The sequence below is a fragment of the Falco biarmicus genome, chromosome 6 (assembly GCF_023638135.1).
Source record: "Falco biarmicus isolate bFalBia1 chromosome 6, bFalBia1.pri, whole genome shotgun sequence".
In the NCBI taxonomy this organism is placed as follows: domain Eukaryota; kingdom Metazoa; phylum Chordata; class Aves; order Falconiformes; family Falconidae; genus Falco; species Falco biarmicus.
In genome coordinates this window covers 72443178-72461841 of record NC_079293.1, presented here as the reverse complement: position 1 = coordinate 72461841, position 18664 = coordinate 72443178, and the positions used below count along the sequence as shown (strand labels likewise).

The window sequence follows — 18664 nt, the reverse complement described above, 5'->3', positions numbered from 1 at the left end:
CCTGCGCGGAGGTTTGTCCGTAGCAGGCACCTGTCGTCCGCCGCAGGGGCTGCTGGGAATTGTAGTCCTCCCCCCACGCTGCCACCAGTACGCACGCGCAGGAGTTCCCCGCCCGGGCCGGTTGAGGCGAGGAAGGAGAAGCGTTCACTGATTGGTCCGGCGGTGGCTTTTACCCCTCCCCCTTGTCGCTGGCTTGCGATTGGTTCGGGCGAGCTTCCTTCCTTCTGGTTGGCCGGCTGTGGGAAGTGGGCGGGGCCGCGCGGCGGCGGCGGGAATTGCGGTGGTGGGCCCGCGCGCGAGCGGGAGGCGGGGGGTGGGGCCGGGCTGAGGCGAGTGGGCGCGGGAGCGAGGGGCTGAGGGGCTGGCGGGGGAGCCGGCAGGGCTCTGCGGTGCGGCAGGGGGTCGTAGGCCAGGTGCCGAGAAGGGCTGGGCTTGAGGGGGCAGGGAAGGGGGCAGAGGTGGCCGAGGGGCCTGGGCGGAGAAAGGCTCTGAGGTGGGGGCCGGAAAGGACTCTTAGGCAAGAAGCGGGGAAGAGCTGGGTCTGAGGGGATAAGGGAAGGGGGCTGAAGTGGCAAAGGGGTCTTACCTGAGGTGTTGGGAAGAGCTGGGCCTGAGGCAGTGGTGGAGATGGGGAGGGGGCCAGGGGCTGGGGACCTGGGCTAGGGCCCTGAGGCGGGGAAGGAGTCTTAGGTGAGAAGCAGGGAAGAGCTGAGCCTGAGGGGATGGTGCAGGGGGGCAGGGAGTGGGGAAGGGGGCTGAGGTGGGGCAGGGACGTGAGGTGGCCAAGGGGTCTTACTTGAGGTGCTGGGAAGAGCTAGGCCTGAGGCAATGGTGGAGGTGGGAAGGGGGGCTGAGGTGGGGCTGGGATGAGTGGAGATGGGGAAGGGAAGGGCCCAGGCTGGGCCTGGGGCAGGGTGTGGTTATGCCAGGGGTGGGGGGCTGGCCTATAGTGGGAGTGGGTTTGGGGGCAGGTTGGGGTTTGGACTTTGGGGGCTGCTTTGGAGAGGAGTTGGGGATTGAGGGCTGGAGGGTGAGGAATAGGGTGGGAGAGGCTTGGGAAGGCTGGGTGAAAAGGCCACAGAATCACAGAATCATTTAGGTTGGAAAAGACCTGTAAGATCATCAAGTCCTTTAACCCAGCACTGCCAAGCCCACCACTAACCCATGTCCCTAAGCGCCGCATCTGTGTTTTTGGGAAAGGAGCTCAGCTGGCAGATGAAGCTGGAGGGAGGAGAGGGATTGAGAAGGAAGGTGGGGTGGGCTGGGAAGTGGGGCATTAGGTTGGGGAACCTGGACTGAGGGTTTAGGAAGGGAGAGGGAAGTGGGGCTTTGAAGGCAGCAGCAGGTGGAGTAGGGAGTAAGGGGGAGGTTTAACAGGAGAAGCATTAAGGGGATTGGGAAAGGAACATGTGACACATGAACACAGGGAATGATTAATGTGTTATTAGGGAGAAAAACTTGGGATGGTGTTGAAAAGCACTGGCAAAGGAAGAAGTGAAATGGGAGGCTCAAAAGGGAGCAGGGTTATTGGGGGATAGGGCTGGGGGGGTGGGGAATTGAATGAGGGACCATGAGAATCACAGCGGGAACCTGTACTGGGCAATAAAGTGAAGGATGTGGTGGGCTGGGGGGCAGTGGAGTGGAACAGGGAGCTTGAGGTGGAGGGGAAGCGCAGTGTAAGGCTTGTGAAGCGGTAGGAAGAAGGTGAGCTGGAGAAAGGGAGTGAGTCTCGGGGTGTGAAGTGGTAGAAAATTGGTAGCGGAAGTGCCAGGGACATGATGTAGTTACTGAATAATTGGTATATTTGTGCGGGGGGAGAGCAGGGGTGAAAGATTTTAGTGCCAAACAGGCACTTCTGGCTAGCTTTATTTCTTTAGAAGTCAATTCTGGTAAAAGTAAGTTCAGCTGTTACCCAGGAGGTCTCATCCTCCCTTTTCTGTGCTGCTTACAGAACGTGTCTACATAGCTCTTTTTCTTTCTCACTAAACTTCATCTGTTGTTGACAAATCAATGTTACTTCCTGGGTGGTTGTATCCTACTGTGCAGTCAGGATTGTACTTGATAATGTCTGAAAGTTACCATGGATATAGGCTTTCTCTTAAAACCCCGTTTTACCTGTCAGTCCTCATGCAGCTGCACCGTACACCAATGCACGTACAGCTGAAATTGATACCGGTTGGAAGTATTTGCAGTTGATCGTTGGTAAGCTGCTTCGTTTAGGAGAGTTAAGCTTTTTATCTCCTTCTCTTCCAGGGTTTTACTGCAAGTGACAGCTGCTTGCCATAAGTTCAAGTATTTTCCTCTGCTTTGCACCTTGCTAGGCCGAAGTGAGGGATGGCTGCGGAATCCAAGTACAACATTGTTCGAGAAGTGGGCCGAGGGACCTATGGCGTGGTTTATGAGGCCATTGTTAATCAAACTAGAAACAAAGTAGCTGTAAAAAGAATGCGTTGTAGTGTGCCTGAAAATGTAGAACTGGCTCTCCAAGAGTTCTGGGCCCTGCAGAGCATCCAGAGGAAACATGAAAATGTGATCCAGTTGGAGGAGTGTATCCTGCAGAGCGGCCAGATCTTTCAGCCAGTTAGTCATTGTTCCAAGAAATCAGACAGCCATTTGCTGCTAATTGAGACCTGCTTGAAAGGGCGGAGGTGCGTGGATCCCAGATTGCCCTGCTTTCTGTGGTTTGTGATGGAGTTATGTGACGGTGGCAACATGAACGAATACCTGCTGTCTCGCAGCCCAGATGCTCAGCTGAACAACAGCTTCATGCGGCAGCTCAGCAGTGCCATAGCTTTCCTGCACAGAAACCAGATAGTGCATAGAGACCTGAAATCTGACAATATTTTGATTTCTCATAGACATGGAAGTCCTATGGTAAAGGTAAGGAAATGAAACTTTGCTGTAATAAGTATGTGATCTAAATGCTTATGCGTCATGTGCTTTGGAATGGGCTTTTGGTAAGTCTTGTGATACTTGCAGTAAGTGTACTCAGAACATCTGATATCAGTTGTGGGCATATTTTTATTTTATTTTTTTTAGGACTCTTGGAAGGAAGTAGAGGTCACAGTGGTGTGTTTCTCTAACATCCTTCATCCACTGCTTATCCTTGAGAGGAGCAGTTCAGGGCTGTCAAACTTCTGCATGCTAGATAATCAGAGAGATCACGATCAGTCAAAACTGAAGCAATATTTTCTGCGCCCTTAAACTTTAAGAACATACTGCCCTGGTACAACAGCTAGTGCTTCCAATATTGCTGCCTCAAGCACATATTGATGTTCGGGAGATGTGGGAAATGTCTTCGTGCTTCATGTTGGTGCCCTGATTGAGGTGAAGGCCAGCTGGCTTTGTTTCTTGTAGCACCAGACGGAAAGTCTGTTACAGTGCTCCAAAAAGCTGGGAGCCAGCTTGCTCCTGAACTTTCAGTCCCAAAAGATCCACTAGTTGGGATATAAAATAATAGGCCAGTGCATTCAGATAATTCGTGTCTTGCCCATTCAGATCAATAATGGTATTTCTAATTTGACCTGTAAAGCCATCAAGGGACAATTAAATCATTGACATATTAATCACTATGGACAATAATAGTAATGCAAGAGATTCCGTGTGGTCACCATGGAACAGTAAGAGCCACTTCTACCATAGATGTTGTTCAAGGTATGTTTAATCCTGATTAGGTGTAATCAGAGTGAACTTCACAGAAAGATAACAGTCAGATACCTGTTCTGCCCATCTTCGAAAGGGGATCAAACGACAGGAAAGGAGTGGGGGAACGGACAGCTGGCAGGAAATAACCAGCTTTTCATCTCACCAGGGTTGCTGCCCGACTAGTGTGAGTGCCGTGCTGTGATGGATTTCTGAGGGGAATTCACCGAGCCGCTGTTTTTAAAAACGCTTGTAAAGCCAGTGTTTGTGAATAACTGATTTGGTTTTTCTGTTTATGCATTGCAGGTAGCAGATTTTGGCCTCAGCAAGGTGTGTCAGGGGAAGGGGAATGTGAACCAGCATTGCTTCTCCTCTGCGTGTGGGTCAAACTTCTACATGGCTCCAGAAGTATGGGAAGGTCACTACACTGCAAAGGCTGATATATTTGCCCTTGGGATCATTTTCTGGGCTATGGTCGAAAGGATCACCTTCCGAGATGTGGATACTGAGAAGGAATTGCTTGGTGAGGATCAGATTGGTGTCTTGTTGCCAGTGGATGTTCTGGATCTGTAGGGACCCTCTGGGAGGTGTCCTCACAGCACAGTTACAAATGCTGTGGCATATATATACTTCAGATGTGACTTTTTTCCAGGAATTTGCAAGGACCTTGCAACCCAAAGGAACTCAAAGTCGGGTTTTTTTTGGGGTTTGGGTTTTTGTTTTTAAGAGAACTGTGAAGAAATCTTTTTCTTCAGTATGCCTTGCTTCTGATTTGATAGCTTCTCCTGTGGGGTTTCCAGGTCTTGAGGACATATCACTAAGGTAGAGGGAATGCTTTTTATATTTGCAAATCATTATATTGTTTGGAAGATCGTTCCTTCTGCCAAATTTTTCATAAATACTCTGGAGGATTTAAAGGTTGAGGGAAAGATCACTTCTGGCTTCTATGCTGTCAGGCGTTCCTTACTCTAAGGAATGCTCTGCAGAAATGGATTTGGCCCTTACTGTCACTAAAGAATTGGAAGAGAAAAAACCCTCATAGCTTTTGGTGAGGCATCTGTCTTACAGCTATCCTCTTGATAAAGGATTTAGTATCTGTGTACTTCCATTTGCTCAGGAGTGCTTTTAATGCTCTTAAAACCAAAACCTTTCTGGAACTGGGCTTATAGGTTTGCTTGTGTCCTTAACTTGGCATAACCAAAGGATGGGATCACTTGGAGCGCTGAAAGATGTTCCAAGGAGCCAAACAATAAACTGGGAAAGGATGTTTAGATAAGCTTCACTGCCATCTGGCTGAGTTTCCTCACAGTTTAGAGATGCAAGATCTTGCAGGGATGACTCGTCCGATGGCCTGCTCTTCCCACCCCCTGCCGCCTCCTTCCTCCAAATCCCCCACATATTCGCACGCTTGAAATACTTTGTACTAAATGATTTCAGAAAAGTATATTGCAGTGGAAAATCCATCTCGAGGGGAGAGAATGCCAGTCATGCACATTAGCATAATAATTTAAGACATCTACCCAGGCTCTGAGATCATAGTATACCTGTCTGCCTGTCTTTTAAATGTTTAAATTCTTAAAAGGCATGTCTACGGAGGAACTTTGAGATGCTATTGCACTACCCCTTTAATTTTTTTTTTCATCTTCCCAAATAGACTCAATTCTGTTATTTATTTCTTTTTAAAATGCCAAACATTGATAAATGTTTTAGTTCCTGCCTACAGAAACAAGCAAATGGTTGCAGCTGAGACCAAAGCATGAATAGATTTCATTAGAATAGCCGCCCACCAACTTGAGATAAGGAGTTTGCAAGGCCAACCTTTTCTATACGCAGACAGGTCACTGCCTTTGAAACATTTATTCTTTGCTTGATGCAGGGGCAGAACAGCCTGAGTGAGCAAAGCTGTTTTTACTGTCTGTTTTGGAAGCTGGTTAATCATTTTCAACAACCAGTGAAATTATTTAGATTACCAGGAGCAAATTTACATTTCCCTTCCTTAATCTTGCTGAGGAGAAGTTGGCTAACGGTAAATGGCATATGCTGTCATTTTAATTGAAAATTGTTTGACTAACTGAGCAAATAACTTTTGTGTTTAACTCTTTCAAGTCACTGCAGCCAAGCAGTCTCCCTCCCTCCCTCTTCCAGAGCTTCTGAGTCTGCCAGTAGGGTGAAATGGAGTGAAATGGAGGAAGCTTATTTCAGCAGCCCGTGTTCCCTGCAGACATAGAGGTCTGTGTAACTGCTTGATGAGCATGCCGTGCTTCAGCTTGCTCCCTCTGTTCCACACATGGTTATGAATGAACGCAGCCTTGTGCAGCATCTTGATTACCATGTGAAAGTAAAAGCCTTTTCTAATAACAGCCTCTCCCAATATTTGACTTGGTGGTTGCCTCTTAAGTAAGTGATGTTTCCAGGAATCTTTCAGATGTTTTGTTTTCCAGATTGTCTGTCTGTACCTCACATGTCAGCGTTTTGTGTAGAACTTCCTCTACCTGTATAACCTGACTCCCCCTTATCTGTGTTCAGGAACTTATATCTGCCAAGGCAAGAAGCTTATTCCCCTTGGAGAAGCATTGCTTGAGAATCCCAACATGAAATTACGAATTCCCCTGAAGAACAACAAGTCCATGCCAGATGATCTCTGCGAGCTCCTGCATGATATGCTGGCTTTTAACCCGAAGAAAAGATTGGATGCCTTCCAACTAGAAGTCCGAATCGGGCAAATCTCCTATGGCAAAAAGCGTCAACGCTCTGCCTCGTAGGGATGAAGGACGTTCAGGTTAGTGTCTCTGTCAGGCCATTTAGTCTGACCTTACAGGGGATTTTCTGTTATTGACCTCCAGGCCAAGGTCCTCTAAACTGTATGTGCGACCTGTAGAAGTTCTGAAAATTCAGCAATAGAAAGATGCGGTCAAACTAGGAGAAGAAAAGGCTTTGATAAACATTTTGGGAAAAGGAATTTGGCTGAAGTATGTCTAACAAAGAAACTTGTGGCTCCTTAATGTGGTTTGTTCAGGGAACTGGTTGTGCTCTCTGTATTTGGGCCAGCCTGTCCTTTACCCTGTACCTCATCTATTTCCACAGATGAGGGCAGGTTTCTGCCAGCACTCCACCGTTTACCTGTGCTTGTTTGTTGCTTTTACAATGTATTTGCTAACTAAACAAAAGCTGAAGCAGGCAAAGTTACTGTATATTTGTGGGTGTGCATCTTACATAGGGTATTCAGCCACGATAGTTGCTGTCAGACCCAAGACAGGCTTTTATTTTTTATTTTTTTTTAACTAAAGCGCTGTTAATGCTCAGAGCGTACCAGAGCTGGGTGCACCAGCTAACAGAGGAGCTTCGTATCCTGAACTATTTAATATGTAAAGGCCTTGAAAAATGTCTTGGAAAAAGCTGGACTGGAAGTCTGGTGGTCTTGCTGAGTCCTGCAGCGAGACTGTTGTTTCTTATGTGTCCACTTCGGAACAAAAAATTTGATCCTAATCCTTGTGATTTCTTGATGGCCTCTTTAGTATCTGCCTTGATGGAGGTTTGAATGTCCAACATAAAATTCAGGATGGTCTGTCAGATTCAGTGTCTTTCAGCAGAGCGATGAAAATACAGAAGGGAGTTTCCAGGATTTTCAAGTCCTGTCTTCTGCTATCATGGACTTCATATCCTAGGATTTCTTTGGTAAATGTATCATAGAAATAAAGTTTTTTCTGTCTGATGCTGTCACTGAGACTGAGCATCTGGCTGCCCTTACAGGTAAAGGACAGTGTCCTTTGCAACACAGATGCATTTCTGATCACTTTAATACTCACTTGATCTTGTGACAGACTTGTCCTTTAGCTTAAAGTGTTCTCCTTCCCAGGTGTTTGCCCATTCTGAACTATTTTATAGAGAACAATTGTAACGTTAGCAGCATTTCTTCCTGTCCAAGGCTGGTTGGCTGGCTCCTATATGTCCTCCATATCAAAATAACTTCTGCGCTTTCTCCAGGCGAGTTTCTTCAAGTCCTTGTAAAGCACTAGCATTTACTATCTAGTCTGGAAATACTCCTCCTGATGTGTTCCAGGATCACATCTCTCATATCTGTATCACTTAATCCTCTCATAATTACTTTGTTTCCTAAAGCCCCTTTTGACTTCAGAGAATCACAGAACGGTTTGGGTGGGAAGAGACCTTAAAGACCACCTCCTTCCAAGCCCCCTGCCACGAGCAGGGACCCCTTCCACCAGCCCAGGCTGCTCCCAGCCCTGTCCAGCCTGGCCTTGAGTTGCTTCAAATCAATAACATTCTGGGTTACTTTTGCTCACAGATGCATGACCTTAATGTTTTCTATTACTGGGTTTTATCTCCTGTCAGTTAGAAGAAACTGTTAATGAATATTTCCTCATCATATTTTTTTATAACTGTAATACCTCCAGCTTTGTGTCATCAGCACACTTAAAATTGTGCCAAGGCTGTTAGTGAAAACATTAATTAAAGAAGTCCGTTGCCAGTGCCAATCTTGATAAAATTCTAGCCTTTTTATTTCCAAACTATCCATTGCAGTTTTCCCTTGGGACAGGTTAACTGCCTTACATCTTCCTTTTTACTAATCACAGTCTTCTCCTGTGTTTCTCACACTTTCTTATGTGGCACTACATCAAACGTGTTATTGAAATTTCAGGGGAAAAGATAAACACTGTTTTTTTATTTAGAAAAATCAGTTTCATCACTAAAAAATACTCGATTAGTCTGGTAGGATCTGCTGTTCTGGGGACTCCCACGTGAAACAGGAGGCCTGGCATATTGTAACAGCAACAGTGCCACTAGTTGGCAGGCCAGCCCTGAAGTGGTTAGCCTGCTATAGAGGAATTTGCAAGGATAAAGAGGGGAGGAAAGAAAAAAAGCCTCTAGCAGCCCGGTGTGAGGCTTACTACTGTTGACTTTCCTTTTTCATTACAAAACCATAAAGGTAAATAGGTTTGCAGACCAGGTGCAGAACAAAAATGCCAGCAGAGCCAGGACATATCCCTGAAAACCCTGTTGGTCTCAATCCTCTTAATTTATTTTATTTCCCTGTTCGGTAGGAAGCTAGCTGAATACTTACTGTACTTGCTTTTGGCATGTAATCCGAGTTGATGCAGCAATGACTTGTGGCACAGCAGTCTGCACTGCGAGCCGCTACTCTCATGTGTTGAAAACACTGTCAGCTGCTGTGTTAGTGTGGACTGAAACGAAACCCAGCTCTGTTTTCTGAAATGGGGGTTGTCTTAAACACCGATTCATGGATGCTTCAGCCCAGAGAGCTGGCTGACTTCATATCCCGCCTTCCTAATCGAAAATCGGGAGTAGCACAGAAGCTGAAAAGGGTTTCTCACAGTGCTAAATCTAGGTGCCGCAGAAGAACTTCTCCTGTAGCAAGTTCAAATGAAACAGGAGATAGTTTGTTGTTTTGTTGTTTTGTTTTTTTTTTTTAATCCTGTAATGATTTGTTAACACAGGGGCAATGAACTCTACAGTGTAGGACAGCCAAACACTAAATCTCCTCAGAACAGTGTGAAAAAACATCTAAGTGAGTTTTCTTTCATTAATTTAAAGATGGATATATAACCTGTGATTCAGGAAGTCCTGATGTTAAACATTGCTCAGAACTGGGATTTTTACTGAGGACAGCCTGTTTGCGTACCTACCCTGTGCTTTTCCCTAAGCATACTTATGCTAATCGATGTCCCTGACCAAGGCAGAACAGTGGGACCTTTGGTATGGGCCGGTGCTTTCACCAAGAAGTATTTTATTTTGCAACTTTGGCATGTTTCCTTTGCAGGTATTGTGTCCCACTGGAGGCCTCTGAGATGGCAAGCAACTCTGCCTTCCTTTGGAATGAGAGGGTTGATCAGAAGACCAATGCTGCCTTCCAGTTTTCCCCGAACAGTTATATTTAAATGGACTATAACTTTATTTATTTGTACAGTAATTTTAAAATTTTAAGAGGAGAACTACCAAAAAGTCTATTTTTATGCAAGCCATCGGTGGTTTTATATTTATGTTCTTTTATGCAGCGAGTAGTGTAGGTGAAAACTTGGTTGAGGTGACCTTGACTGCCTGGCCATACTCTGCACAGTTGTAGTTGTTTCTGAACTTGCTCTCTTTAAAGCAACCCTTGTGCATCCTTTTGTTGCCGTCCTGTGACTGCCCCTTTGAAGGACAGCAAAGAAACATGAAGGAGCAGTCTGGAAGACAGGCTTTTCTGCCCCATTGCATGTTGACTGCCTTTCCAGCCCTGGCTTCTCACTGATAATGACATGTCCCATGTTCTTGGTTCAGAAGTTGTCTTTAGAAAGTTTAATTGGTGCTTTTTTAAATGTAATTCCTCACTCCGTTCTGCTTGGCCACGTAACTGAGTGATGTCTGCTGAATGAGCTGGCAAAGTGTTCAGTGTCTATTCTGAAAAGTTTGAGCAGAAACAAAAATGTATTTTCTTCACAGTAGCTTTTGAATATTCTTGCTTAGATTAACTAAAACGCTTTCTTAAAATAAATACAAAGAATGTTAAAGATGCCAACTCTTGATTAGAATGTATGCGTCACTAACACTTAAAGTAGTTTAAGGAATCATGCTTCCTGCTGTGTTAGCTGCTTGTGCCAGCTGTTCTTACAAGGGGAATGAAAAGGACTGAACTGGAATCTTGGCAGGTAAATGGAGAGTCTAATTTGCACCCCATTTGAAAAAATATTTTAATTTATCTGTAAAGTCTTGCTGATCTTTGCTTTTCTTGAGCTGGGAGCTCCTAGAAAAGGTTCCTCCTGTGCTCTTCTGTTGTGCAGAGGTGAAGCAGTGTCCTTCAGGGGCAGCTTCTTTTCGTAGGAAAAGAATAAACTGCCAAAAGAAAGCTATAACACAGCGAGCCCCTCTGCACCACCTATGCTGCACAGAGGACAAATACATATGTTCCTGTTGGAAATAGTTTATATATTTCTTTCCCCTGTCCTACTCTACTAAGACTGTGACTGCACTAGAGAAGACTGTATTATAAGCTGTGTGTCATGAGCTAAATTCGTGGCGGGAATCTTTCTTCCTGCCATGACTTTATCCAGAGGCTCCGCTGGCCTTCCATGGGGAAGCGTAACATTTTCTCACCTGCTCCTCCAGGCTGTAAAATATGTTTGTCCTGCACAAACAAGCATTAATTGGCCTCTGTCCCTGTAACGGATAACAAATGGACTACCTGATAGGGGTGGCCGCTGAAAAGAGCTGTTGTGGGAACAGCTTTTTCAAAATAAGTTAATTCAAATGGTTAAATTAAACTTGACTTTTGAATTTAGGGAATCCCTAGCCCGACAACGCTCCCACATCTGAAGCATGCGCAGCAATGATAGACACAATTGCTTTGAAGCTCATTTAGCTCTTGACACCTGTGCACAGACAGCCCGTGTGGTGAGTGGAAAGACGCTGAAAATGGAGGTCTGGACCTTCTGTTATGAAGAGCCACGGTCGCCCTGTTCTGAAGAGCGTTTCTGGCTTCTGGTAGGAGACAGGTCTGGCTTCGACTGCAGCTCTACACCTGCAGTACAGCCCTGTCTTACCGAATCCTAGTTGTTGCCTTGGTTTCTAACTCATCTTGGAGTTCTGGGGCATTAGAACTTGGGACCATGTGCTGGGTTTGCCTTTCTGAAGCTTTCGGTTATCAATACGCTCCTGCTTTGCAGAGCTGCCTTTCTGAAGTAAGGTTTCTTCACCCTTCTCCTCCTAATCCTGTAGCCACTGCTACTCTGTTGCCTGCTTTCTGTCATCTCTCCTCAGGGCATGCTGCTGCTCTTTTAGGTGTGGGCAGGTCCATTTTTCTGGAATGCAGATAGGTTTGCACACCCTTGCAACATGTGAGAAAACTGCAGGGTCCGAGAATGGCTGTTTACTCGTTTTCTTCCTTGTTTTGCCATGCTAGGCAAGTATCCTCACAGCTGCTAGATATTTTTAGCTAGTCTGCTTCAATTGCTTGAAACTGTAAGTTAATAAAAAATGCCGTGTTTTTTTACTAATTCATTAAAAAGTGTGGTAATACTGGTAATACTTTTCAGAATCACATGCGACGCTTCTTTTTTTGTCGTTTTGTCGTTGGTTTTGTTTTTAGGAAGGTACCACAAGTTAGTCTTACTCGAATACCTAGTGAATTGGTAAATGAATGTATGCAATGACAGCCTCTAATTTAAGTGATGACTACTTAGTGAAAGGGGCGGTGGGGGAGAATCCTGGAGCTGCTGTGGGTAGCTCTCTGAAAACAAGCTTGCTATTACAGGGTAAATGTAAAGTCTGTAGCTGGGAAAGGAACAGAATAAAATGGAAGCGTGCATGAATCCATGGTATTCTGTTTCAAAAGCTGTATGCAGCTCATTAATAATAATATAGCTGAGGAAAAAAAAAAAACCCAAAAAAGAAAAATAGAAGTTTGTCAAAGACCTGAAATTTGGGAATGGGGAGATGGGAAGTGTGTTAAATTACGTATGTTATGGAGAAAACAAACTCTTTATTGAATGGACACTCCCACCTTGTGCTCCGAGAACTAAGGGCATGCCTGGGGGATGCGCAGGTTTCACCTGCCTGAATTGTTGAACTCCCTGGTGAGGGTGAAGTGTCAGAGGGTTCAGATCATACCTACTTGTGGAAGGTAAATCTATGAGCAGTTACTGAACAGTGGTTTAGAGCAACCTTGTGGTTCAGGAAGTTCCTAAACTGTTGGTTAGCTGCTGACGGAGCTGCTCTCTCTGTGGTGCCCTGTTTGTAGACCACTTGTCTTCCAGCTCCTGGGGGAGATGGCGATGCTGCCGTCCTCCTTGCTCACCCTAAATATTGCTGGCCATCGCTCCCTTCATGGTAAAATGCTGGGTCTTGGTGAAAGCGACTGCTTTGGTGACCGGAGGCAAACGTTTGGCAGTGGCGACTGCTTACTGGCCATCACATTGCAGGAAGAGAACGGCACTGTCAAGCACGCCACAGGGTGACAGTGGGTGCCTCTGCTCAGCGCCTGGCTCGGGGGGCTTTGACACTTGATTTTTGCCTAGGTCAGAGCACTGGCAGCAATGACTAAGGATGTACCACTTTGATTATTTTTTTTTACCTACAGTCATAATCTCTCTTTAAAAGAGTTAAAAAAAATGGAGAGGAATGTGGATCTGTGATTCAGCTTTGTCTTTCGAGCGAACAGGTAGTGAAGGTGAAGCTTTGTTCTGCTTTGGTGGGGGGGGGGGGGGGAAAAAGTGTGAGTTCTCCGGTTTTTATTCCCTACCCTGCAATGAGCCTCATGCACATCAGAGCGGTGTGTTAGAAAAGCCTCTCTAAATGCTGGAGTTGTCCGTTGAGGCAGGCGGTTAAATTGATTGCTTTGGATTAAGGGCGCTTCAGACTAGTTAAATTTTTTCAATGGGACAAATAACATCACTCACGGAGATGCAAGATAGCTAGGGGCTGAATTTATCCGGGGAAGAATTAAATACTTGCTTCTGTCCCCGGGCAGGATTGAGTCAGTCAATACCGTTCTATTTTTCTCTAAAATTAAGCATTGTCTCCAAATCATTCATTAGCAGAATCCTCCATTAATCATACATCCCAGCACATCTCGCCAGACAGCAGAAGGTCTTTTTTCCTATGTCTGTTAAATACATCATTGTAGCTGGTAGTCTTACAGCTGCTGGGAAGCATTTTTTGGAACTAAATACATTCACAGGTCTGTTAATCACAGAGACTAATGAAGGTGCGCCGGGCGCCTGTCGCTGCACGGTTATCTGCAGGCAACCAACATGCAGATGGGGTGGCTGGAGGTACCGATCGTTCCACGGGGGTCACGGGAGCTGGTTGGATTAAGTGTCTCGTCTCAGCAGAGGCTCAGGAGGAGATAAAGCAGATTTGCCGGCCTGTCCGGGGGGCTTGGGAAGGCGGAGGGACGGGAGCTGCGATGGCTGGTGTTGGTGAAAGCTGCAGGCAGCGGCATCGGTGCTGCTGTGAGCCAGATTCCTCAGGTAGACACCTTGCCTTTGCGAAGAGTTCAAAGAACGTAATTGCTTTGCAGCTGGAGAGGCGGGAGCGAGGTTATTGGCTTGTGTGGGTGCAGGAGTGAGCTAGCATCGCTCATGAACTGACTGAATCTAGGGAAATACTTCTGCAGAATAAGGAAAACGGGGAAACCTGCAGCTCAATCCATCGGCGATGGATACAGACCAGTTCCTAATTAAAACCTTTAGCACCGGGGCACTCGGTTCACATTCATTGTTCCTTTGTTCCCTTCCACGGCGGCTGCCTTCCCCCATCAGAGGAGGCCGTTTCCGCAGTACGTTAAACACTGACACTGATTTTACGTTCTGTTTGCAAAGCATGATCCAGGTCCCCAGGTGGGTGAAATGTAAAGACACCTACACACCACGGCTGGCGTTGTGCAGGGACGTTGCAGAGAGAGGGAGGATTTGGAAAGGTAACGAGCTCGTGCGGTTCGGTCAGTCCCTGCTGTTCTTTCAAGAACCTTCGTACGGTCCTAATTGATTTTGCTGAGGCTTTTTGAAGTTGGAAGCAGTGGATTTCTCCCTTTTTAGGCTCACTTAGCTTTCCTTCATTCTCAAAGAGTTGCAGGATCAGAGAATTAAATTAAATTGTTTTTAAATGGAAACCATGTCTAGTCTACTGGCGTTATTCACACCTCCTCGCAGCGCTCCTGCTCGGCACGGCCTTGTGCTCCTTCCCGATCCAAAGGGCTGTTTGCGGAATAGCCTGGAGTGCAAAGTGGCCGCGTTTCCCAGGAAGGCAGGCAAGAGGGAAGTTGGAAGCCACCGTCCTGCCACGTGCTGATGTACACAGAGGGGTGTAAACCCCCAAAGCTGTCAACGCTTGCCCTCTTGTAGCTTCCCCAGGAAGTTTGGGGTTTAGGTTTTTGAGAAAGTGGCTTTTGAAGTGGCTTCGCAGGTGTCTTGCAAGCTGTGCCGAGCCATCATGTGGGTCTCGGCCCCACAGTGAGCGACACGGACACCCACGCACCCTGTGCTGGGATCAAGACCCTGGTTTCATCACCCTGCTCTGGTTCCTCTCATGCCAGCAAATCTGGGAGAGGTGGGTCCCGAGCCAAACAGAGGCATCAAGGTTTACTTAAAGGAACTCTTCTAACGGAAATAAATATCTAGAGCCACTCTGCTACATGCAGTGATGCAGGAGTTTGAAATCCCGGTGGGAGAGGAGGGGGAAGCGTCTCCCAAGGGTGCTCCCACGTGAGGATGCATGTCCTGGGAGCCGCGTACTGAGCTTGTGTATCACCACTGCCTTCCCGGGAAGTGAGCTGGAGGGCTGTGGGATGCATCAAGTCCCTCCAGGGATGAAAACACAAATAAGTAAGGCTTGTCTGGGGTGTGCAAGGCCTGGACCTACATCTAGTGCCCGATACCCACCAGTGGGCACTTAGGACAGCTGCCAGTAAGCTTATATTTAATTTTCATCATGGTATCGGCTGGATTTGGACAAAACTTGGAACCACACAAATTCTGGGAGGAAGCATTGATGAAAACGGGCATCTACTGAGGAATTTGTACACGTTGACTTAAGAGTTTTATTTGTTTTAACCTTTTTCCTTGAACCAGCACCAACTTCTGCCGATGGCGTGTGCTGAATGAATTTAGCTGTCAGTTCATGACTCAGTAGTCTCAGCCTTTTGCTTACACGAAAGACTGAGGCAAAACCCACCATGTTTGGCTTTTTCCCACCGTTATAAACAAACTGAAAGAGGGAGGACAAAAATATAAAGCCAGGTGTGCTGCTGCAAGACTTTAAAACTACCAAAGTGGGTCTGTGATTCAGGGCAGAGGCTGGCAGCCTTTGGAAAGGGGCCTTTGGGCATGAAATCCTGCAGAGCCATCCGTGCCCCTGTGGAGAAGGGACAGAAGGGGAAGCAGGCAGCGGCGTGGATAAATCGATGCCAAACCGCTTCTCTGCCATGTGAAAAGAACTCGCGATGAGCCCCAAGCTTTCAAGCTGCTGTTAACCCGAGGTCTGAGCGGTGCCATTTTACCTCGACTTTGTTTTTCCGAACCACCAACTTCTTATTAAACAAAGCTGATGAGCACAGCCGGATCGTGACTGCTGTATTTTTTTTAAAATCCGTCTCCTCTCTGGCTCCTGCTTCTCTTGATTTAATTTTCTCCTTTTCTTACAGATTCGCCACAGATTTCCTGAGCCCCTGGCGTGACTGCTTATTGCACTGAAGGCAGGAGGCAGCCCCTGCTGCTGCTGCACGAAGGATGTGAGCAAAGAAGAAAAACAAAATCCAAGCTGGCAGAAGGGGATCGATCCTCGAGAGCAGGTTAGATCCCCTCCACCCTGTGCCACTGGTAATACCTGGCCTCACCAGAGAGGCTGCCAGTATTGCTAGGTATTTCTGGGTTACTTGCCTTTTTTTTATTTTATACTCTATTTCTCCTTAGGCTTTTTTTCCAAGTTGACTTTTTTTATCATGAACATTGCTGCTGGGGTCTTGGGAAGCAATGGAGCTAAGTGTGGCTTAGAGTTTACAGCTGGATGCAGGATGTGCCGAACTAGGGTCTGTAAAATGGATATTCTTTTATTTTACACCAAACTAAGCAGCACCTATCTTGCTAAATTCATCCCTTTCAAACATAAAAGGTCTATTGGATGTAAAAATTGCCCTTAACGTTAATGTCAGCAGAGCAGCTGAGCTACATATACCTGACTTTACCATGTTTATCTCAGTGTTGGTGTCCTCTCATTTTGTGGCTCAGTTCCTGTAATGATGCCGCTTCACCTTGGCTTGAATACCTCAAGTTTTTGCTGTTTCTCCCAGCTGCTTTTAAATTTTCAGCTTCCCGCTGCTGTTAGGCTGCAGCCTAACATCTTTCTCTTGGAGCCAGCTCTTTGGACAGTAACTCCTACCAGGCAGGAGTCATTCGGCACCATGCTCTGCCAAAAGCCATCGGCACATCAGATCCTGTGGCTCCCAGCATCAGCTTTTTTGGTTTTGGTTTGGGTTTGTTTTTGTTTTGCCTGAAGAGGCTGTTGAATCACTGTGTTCCAGTTCATCTTGCCCGATCTGGGCTCTGTGTGCACTCACATAGCTTCAAGGGACAGGAACCACTTCTGCCTGTGGTTCCTTCTGCCTTCTGCAAGCAGCAAGGGCAGGTATTGCACCAGGATGACCAACAGGCAGCTGTGGTTGGCAAGGCAACCAGCTGGAAGTATCTACAGGAGCATTTTTGTTGGGGATACTATGGGCCAGGGGGTCGTGAAGGTGCTGTGGCACGTCTGGTGGTTTTTTTCTTCTTTTTTTTTCTTCCTCTCTTTTTTTTTTTTTTTCTTTTTAAACATAGCTATACAAGTAGGGTAATGGCCATCAGGTCCTCCAAGTTCAGGCTGAGTACTAAAGCAGAGAGGACAGAGGGGCCCAGATGTGCCTGAAAAAATAGAGACTTATTTAGGCTGGAAAAGAGCTTTAAGATCAAGTCCAACCACTAACCCAGCATGGCCAAGCCCACCACTAACCCATGGCCCCAAGCGCCACATCTACACGTCTTTTACATCCCTCCAGGGACGGTGCCTCCCCCCCTCCCTGGGCAGCCTGTCCCAGTGCTGGACACCCTTTCGGTGAAGAAATGTTTCCCAGTCTCCAACCTAAACCTGCCCTGGTGCAGCCTGAGGCCATTTCATGTCCCTGGCAGTCTCTGTGCTGCTAATGTAGCTATCATTTGCAGCCAAGGCAAAAGCTGGGGGCAACAGGGTCGGGGTGCTGTTTCCCTGGGCTTTGTTTTCTTCACAGGTGGAGCCTGTCCTGGGTGGACCCACCAGGTGGACTGTGTGACCCAGGGCAGCAGCTTTGATCCCTCCTGCAGCTGTTAACCACCATCTGATGCTGCACTCCACTGGAAAGCAGGAGGGAACAGCTTCCCAGGGACCAAAAAGTAACAGATTGAGGTAGTCCCCACACGCTCAGCAGGGTTCTAGTGCCAGTGGGTCTCCTGGGCAAAGATGGGCTTCTTCCCATGGCTGTGGGGAAGCGAAAAGTGACTCTGCAGCCCTGCCGCTCCTGCATGGATCAGGTTATTACTGCTCAAGCTGCACCTGAGCTCCCCACCACCTGGCACCCTGCGCTGGGTGTGCGTGGCCAGGTTTTGGCAGCGGGGGGTACAGGGGTGGCTTCTGTGAGAAGCTGCTGGAAGCTTCCCCCGTGTCCCATGGAGCCGATGCCGGCCGGCTCCAAGATGGAGCCAAGGGCTGACCCACCAGCGATGGTGGGAGCGCCCCTGGGGTAAGGGGAAAAACCCCCTTTGCAGGTGGGACCGGAGAGAGGAGCGAGCACAGGGGGGAGCCGCGGCCCTGCAGCCCCCCAGGCCAGGGCAGGGGGAGGCCGGGGGGCTCCAGGCGCCGCAGCAGAGGCTCCCCCAGCCTGTGGGGAGCCCCCGGCCGGGCAGGCCGTGCCCCCAGCCCGTGGAGCCCCCGGGGGCAGCTCCCCCCCGCAGCCCGGGCAGGACTGGGGACCCCGCGGGGGTCGGGCAGGGGGTGCGGACCCTCCCCACGGGGGGCAGGAGCCACAGGGACAGCGGGTGGGGGACCGACCCCAGCCCCTACTCCTGGTCCCCTGTGCTGCTCGGGGGAAGGAGACAGAGCTGGGGGTGAAGTTAAGCCCGGGAAGGAGGGAGGGGTGGGGGAGGGCGTCTTCAGGTTTGGGTTTGTTTCTCATTATCCCGCTCTGATTTAAGTGGTAATAAATGAAACTAATTTCCCTCAGCAGAGCCTGCTTTGCCCGTGCTGGTACCTGCTGAGGGATCGCGTCCTGACCGTACCCCAACCCACCAGCCTCTGGTTGTATCTTCTCCCCCCAGCCCAGCTCAGGGGGCAGGGACAGCACGGCTGTGGTGGGCACCTGGCATCCCACCAGGGTCAGCCCACCCAGCACCCATGTGCCACATCTTGGCTGTGTCTGACTGCCGGCAGGCAGAACACATCAGCGTCCCAAAAAGTCAGAGCAGGAAAAACGCAACAGGCTAAAATTAACGTGCAGTGAGTGTGACTC

At 47.8% G+C, this 18664-nt stretch overlaps 1 protein-coding gene across 6 annotated transcripts; it reads left to right on the top strand.

Moving 5' to 3' along the window:
* Positions 1–245: 245 nt before the first annotated feature.
* On the top strand, positions 246–17960 carry LOC130151750 (serine/threonine-protein kinase 35-like). 6 transcript variants are annotated; one of them, XR_008822702.1, is made up of 6 exons: positions 1023–1895; positions 2254–2880; positions 3949–4165; positions 6169–6421; positions 15797–15943; positions 17411–17960. XR_008822702.1 is itself a non-coding variant. In XM_056344409.1 (5 exons), exons 2-4 carry the CDS (start codon positions 2335–2337, stop codon positions 6402–6404), a joined length of 999 nt encoding a protein of 332 aa, XP_056200384.1. In that variant the 5' UTR covers positions 246–283; positions 2254–2334; the 3' UTR covers positions 6405–6421; positions 9440–11676. The 6 variants fall into 6 exon arrangements, 5 of the variants coding, with proteins under 5 accessions (XP_056200384.1, XP_056200385.1, XP_056200386.1 ...); XM_056344409.1 differs by lacking the exons at positions 1023–1895; positions 15797–15943; positions 17411–17960 and adding exons at positions 246–283; positions 9440–11676; XM_056344410.1 differs by lacking the exons at positions 1023–1895; positions 15797–15943; positions 17411–17960 and adding exons at positions 368–413; positions 9440–11676.
* Positions 17961–18664: the final 704 nt, after the last annotated feature.